The following is a 6000-nucleotide window of genomic DNA, read 5'->3' on the forward strand; positions in this document are numbered from 1 at the left end:
TTTCAGTTTTATTAAGAATAACTTACATACAAATAAATTATCTTTAAAAATACTATAATACATTTTTATATTAAGTTTAAATTAAGTCTTAGAAGTCACATTGGCCTTTCCTGCAATCAGCAATCCGATTCTGTTCTTGAATCTTGTTCATCTTCATCATCTTCGCTATCCGAGTCTTCATAAAAGGAAATTGTAGCTTGAACTGGAAAGTTTTTCAAAAGTGCTTCAGCTTCCTGATATAAGTAATCATAGCACCTTGATTTGGGCCAAAATAGTCTGAAACAAGTACACAATAGGTTTGCTTAATGTTATTACATATTCTGCTTGGAGGCTGACAAACAAGAAACAGCAGTGAAATTCTGTTAAGCATCCTACAGAATTTTTCCTCACATGCTCAATTGCTAAACTGCTTTGTACATTTAAATAAAAAATATTCTCTGGATTCTGTATTTTCATCTGAAGAGTTAAGATGCCCTTAAAGTGCTAGTTTTGCAGCAAAACTACTCTAAAGCCCAAGATCTGCTGCATCTGAAACTTACAACTCCAGTACCTCATTAACAGTATTATCTGGGGATCTGATCCAAATAATACTGCCCTCACTGGAACTATTCCTAGGGAATACAACGGGTGTCAAACAGGATCCCCAATAGATTTGGATTAAGTTAGTAGTTTTGTTACTAGAGGTCCCCAAGCTAGGTAGTCGTTCACAATGGCGTGAGACAAATCTCAAAGTGAAAGGAATGATAAAGGTCTAGGGGGATCAGACCTTGATATTTCACCCTGTCTTTCCAAGAAGAATCATCTAACAGACTCCTTACAGAAGGTGCCCCGTGGGTCCAGATTTTAAAGTAGTCTGTGTTGAATCCAGAGATTAACATAAAAATTGCTGGTAATATTGTGGTTACCAAGGACTATCAGCTAGTGAGATGATATATTGCAATTAATTACTCCACAGTTCCTGTTCCTTTTCAACTAGGATCCTCTTTTGCTTACAGTTTGGAAGTAGCTGGAAGAATTAGACAATAGAAGTCCCAAGAGCTAAGAGCTAACATAATTAACTGCTGACTACAGATTGTTTATGTAGAAATACATTAAGAAACAGAACTAGATGGTTTTTCTAGCAATTACAAAGAGTGCTTTCTAGGCTACTGTTTAACAGAACGCTGCTTCCTTTGCAGTGCAAAGTAGCTGATACTTGCTTTGTAACCCCTCTCCATTCCCAGTGCTCCCTGCAGCATTCACTCATACCTAAGCACCCGAGCAGTCAGAGTGAAGTCAGGGTCTGTGCAATCGCTTAGGTGGTCTGTGCATCAGTATTTGCAGGATCAGAGCCTGTATCCGTGAGAAAGCTGCATCTTCTCCGGAAGAACTACCTGTGCAATTATTTTAAGCACCTTGCAACACCTACTAATACTTCTGAATACAGGCTCTCCTGCAGATTCGGCTGTAGCTATTTTCTTTGTTTCCTTTTCAGAACTGACAGGGCAGGTACTCTCATTATCCTCGTCATTAAAGCAGTAGTTGCACGAGTATTTTTGCCGGCAACGCTGGCTTAGTCAGTCCATACCCTCTCCTACTGCCAGTGTCCCGTGCCTGTACCTGCTTCCTTGCAGCGGGAGGACACTGGAGGTTTGCACAGCACGACAGCCCAGGAACTACCCCCTGTCCCGCCCTTTTTTAATCCGGGGCACAGGAATGAGTAGCAAGGTGCTTCAGGCACCTCTGCCACCACAAAAAAAAAAAAAAAAAACAAAACAAAAAAAACCCAAACAACAACCAACCAAACAAACCACAACAAACAAAACCCAACACATAACTGTGTAAGATGTCTAAGTCCCACACCACAGAAGCACGTCAACATCTCATCTTAAAGATCTGGTAAATCCACAAGTGCTGGCAATCATTTGCCCAAGGACCTGTCGGTTCAAAAGCACTTAGATGGCTAAATCACTCCGAAGGCACTTTAATATCTACATAAATACACGTGTGGGATCAAAAGGGGCGGGCGAGCCAGCGTCCGGCCGCCCGGGCACGACGCTGCCGAGGCAGGGGCTCTCCCCTCCCGGCCGCGCAGCGCCGCGGCTGCCCGCGGCTCCCCCGCGGGGACGGGCGGCGGCCCGGGACCGCCACTTACCTGACGGGGTGCCTGTACTGCCCCAGCTTCCCGGAGGCGTCCGCCAGCCCGCGGGGGCCGTGAGGCTGGGGAGGAGAGAGCAGAGGTCAGCCCGCCGGCACGGCACCCAGCCCTCGGGGGGGAGGGAGCCCCGCCGCGCCGGCCACCGCTCCCCCGCCGCGCCGCCCCACTCACCGCGGCGGGGCCGGTGCCGCTCCGCCGGCCCGCCTCGCCCGGCGCGGGCACCCAGGGCCTCCAGAAGGGCGCGGACCTGCGGGGCAAGGGCAGGACGGCTGGGGCAGGGCCGGGCCGCGCCCCGCAGCGGGGGGAGGAGGAGAGGGGCGAGTACCCCTGCGGGGGCAGCGCCGCCGGGGGCGGGCGGGGGCAGCCGCACCCCAGCCCTCCGCCCTCCATCCTCCGCCGGTCCGCGGCCGCTGGCCTTATCCCGCCGGGCCCGCAGGCTTTTATAGCCGGCGGCGGCCGTTGCGCGGCGCGGAGCCCACCCCACCGCCCGCGGCTCATTTGCCAGCGCCATCCGCAAAACGGCTCCGCGCGAAGGCGCCGCTGTGTAAACACGGGGCGCGGGCGCGTGCGTGCCCCAAATGGCCGCGGGGGGCGGGGGCGGGGGGGTTGGCAAGCGGGTGCGAATCGCACTTGAGCGGACACATGGCCGCCGCGGCGGGGGGGCAGCCCCGGTGGGAGCGGAGGGGGGGCGAGGCGGCACCGGGGACGCGCCCGGGCCGCCCTCCCGCCCCGGCGGCGGGGGTCAGGCCGCCGCAAGCGCGGCCTTTTGTTCGTAGGAGCGCGTTTGTTCTGTCCCCTCCGGCGGCGAGGCCTGGGGGGAGGGAGGGCCAGCGCCCCCGCCCCGCTGCGGCCCGCGGCCCGGCCGGCGGGGGCACGGCTGCCCGGGCCGGGGGGCAGCGCTCCCGCGCAGGCAGAGGAATGTCACCCTGGGGTGGCGGAGGCAATGACGCTCCTTAGAGGGGTCCTTATTTCGTAATGCGTCACCCCCCAATGCACTGCGTGACGTATTCCCCCTAACATAACATTGCTTCCCTAGTTAGCATAGTGGCTGTTACCTATAGGGTTTTTTTCCTCATTTTTACCGAGGAAACGGGCCGCCTTCTATTCTTTTTCATGTAGTCCCGATACTTCATTCCACTGTCAGCATCAGATGCTGTTGCTACATGCACAAGGTTTTATGCTAAACTCATACCATCTCCATGTTCCCTGGTACCAAGGGAGCTTATTCCCATTTTCTCATATTCTTTTTTTTTTTTTTTTTCCCCCCTTTTCTCTCTGTGATGGCAATCACTGATGCGAGGGGGACAGAAACAACAGTGTGATCCCATATAAGAGCTAGTAACCAGTAATCATATCAGCCCTGGGGAAGCTGGGAGGGTTGGTGGGTTGGAGCCACCCTAGATGCTGAAGGAGGGCTTCAAACCCAGGTCACTTACCCCCTTAAAGCCTCACATTACTGAGGCACCACAGAGACTGAGGCACTGTACTCTTTGGAATAATATTTTGCCTTTTTGAGCGTAGCCATAAGGAATGTGTCTACCTTAGCACTGACCAAGAATAGCTGCAGATAGGAGGTTACTTCTGCCTTCTCCACAATATCTTCAGCACAATCCTTTTCACTGAATAGTGTCAGCAGTACCAGTTGTGAAAAACGTTACCGATTAAAAGTTGTGTGGGAAATGTATCCAATTAATAGCTTTAGATTATTAGCATTTTTTTCAGATCTTTAAGTCAAAACCAGATGTAGACTGAATTGCCTTTCGGAAGAAAAGCAACCTCTTCGAAAGAGAAATAGATGGAAGAGTGCACGCATTTATTCTTATGCATGCTGCGATACATTCCAGCTTCATCAGTGGATGTATTCTGTCATTTTGGAGGTTTCTGCCATTTGATGACTTGGAAAAATTTATAATTATTATGACTTTAGGAGTTATTAAAGGAGAATGTATTTCACAGTGAAAAGCCCAACTTAGTAGGACTTAGAGTTAAGCCAAATGTTTAAAAGAATAGGATTTCCAGAGTAACTTTACTGCACCGTGTTTTTTGTAGCTGTTTGCATTTTTTCCCACCTCGTTTTCACTGTGGCCTAGAGTCAGATTAATTAAAATCAGAGGGAACAAAAGGCTGAAACTCCTGGTAAATATTCATCTTGCAGTTAAGAAATGGAGAATAGGGCAAAGCAGCTTGTGCAATAAGTTGAGTTTGATCATAAGCAAAATAGTATCTATTTTTTCTCTGTTTCCAGATGGCTACTCAGAAACCTTGTTAGATGAGGTAAAGCATAAAACAGATGTTTGAAAGTTGTCTGATGGTAGATTCTTCTTTTGCCTAAATGAAGCGAGAGCAACAATTTTTGTAGTTGGTATTTCTCTTTTGAGAAATATAACGCAGGCTGTGTAAGAAAAAAAAAAAGAATAAAGGCTAGGTTCATTGTCTAAAGAAGAAAAGCAGAAACATCCTCTATCACATCAGTAGTGACAAAGGACTAAGAGAACACAACATCAGCTTTATCTCTTTGATAAAGCATAAAAATGCCTCTACAGTAAAAGCAACAAAAGAAGGGGTGTCTTTGGCCAATGACTCTTAGTTGTCTCAGGATTCTTTTTAGTACCTGCCCAAAATGAGAAAATGTCCTAGGGAGAAAATGTGATTTACCCATTAGACAGCAAACTGAAACAGAGGTGTTGAAAGGATAAGGAGAAAATAATGACTAACAGCTGTTGTTCCCCTGCATATTTTCACACTATATGACTCTTCTTGGCTTTATAGTTTAGTAATGCAGTCCTATTTATTGAGAGAAATACAAATGTCTGTCTTTGCAATAATAACTCGTTACCATTGACACCATAAAAAACCAAAAAAAAAATCCTAACATTTTGCCATCTTCCCACTGACCTTGAAATACAGGCTAGAAGTTGTTAAATCAAGGCTAGAAGATTCTTTGTCGTGGCTGTCTTTTCTTCTTCAGTTTGTGCACAGAACAAGAGTAACAGTGCCCTGGTAAGTTACTATCTGAGCCACAGTTTAATCGTGCTAAAACCTCTATAGGCAGGAGCTACATACGACTGCTGAGCAAATAGTTGGTCAAACAGGAGTGATGGAACACGCTTAAAAATGTTTTTTTGCATATAGTAGTGGAAAGCATAGTTCTGAATTCAGCATGAGGTCTGATAGAGGCAGTCCCCTCATGCATTCGTGACCCATCTAGTTAAAATGATGTTCTCCTTTCTGTGCCTTAGTTTCTGCTTTTTTGTATTTCAACTTGTAAAGAAAAGTATGAGTCCCGAGCTGAAGGTTGTTCTTGGTTGTATGTATATAACTAGACTGCCTTTAGTAAAGCAAGGCTGGGAGTCAGGATCTAATACACTGTGCTTTAAATATTATAGTGGAATGAAAACAGAAATATGATGTTACATGGTTTTATTTACTCTCTTACGCAGTAATAAAAATACCTGATCTATCCATCAGTTCTCAGCTTCTTGAAAATTTCTCTCAAGATCATAGATTTTTTTTTTTATTTCCTTATAGCACTTTCCAAGCAGGCCATAGCTGGCAATTTACAGGGTTCAATTCTGTTTCACCACAGTTTAATTTTTATAGGGATCTTTGTATAATTGAAATCGAAAAATTTCAAATGCAGTACAAAAACTTCTTGTACAGTCACTCTGGATTTACAGCAGTAGAATTAAAACCCCAATTTTGTTTTCTCAACGTGTATACCAAGCAGTATTTATCCAGAATGAAATTAATTCACTTGGTTTGGTTTAAATTGATTAGAAGTGCTTTTGTGGCTTTCTGCGGTGTGACATCTTGAAATGTAATGCACTGTTAATAGGATACACAGAAGAGCAAACACAGAGGTC

At 46.5% G+C, this 6000-nt stretch overlaps 1 protein-coding gene across 1 annotated transcript; it reads right to left on the reverse strand.

The window, feature by feature from the left end:
- Positions 1–69: 69 nt before the first annotated feature.
- On the reverse strand, positions 70–2766 carry RIPPLY2 (ripply transcriptional repressor 2). Its single transcript, XM_087775978.1, has 3 exons — positions 2309–2766; positions 2135–2199; positions 70–276 (listed from the first exon to the last, which is right to left on the reverse strand). Exons 1-3 carry the CDS (start codon positions 2633–2635, stop codon positions 117–119), a joined length of 552 nt encoding a protein of 183 aa, XP_087632104.1. The 5' UTR covers positions 2636–2766; the 3' UTR covers positions 70–116.
- Between the last annotated feature and the right edge of the window lie 3234 nt (positions 2767–6000).

Source organism: Nipponia nippon, unplaced genomic scaffold (assembly GCF_047370975.1).
Source record: "Nipponia nippon isolate SJK-2023a ecotype South Korea unplaced genomic scaffold, ASM4737097v1 scaffold_4, whole genome shotgun sequence".
Lineage (NCBI taxonomy): Eukaryota > Metazoa > Chordata > Aves > Pelecaniformes > Threskiornithidae > Nipponia > Nipponia nippon.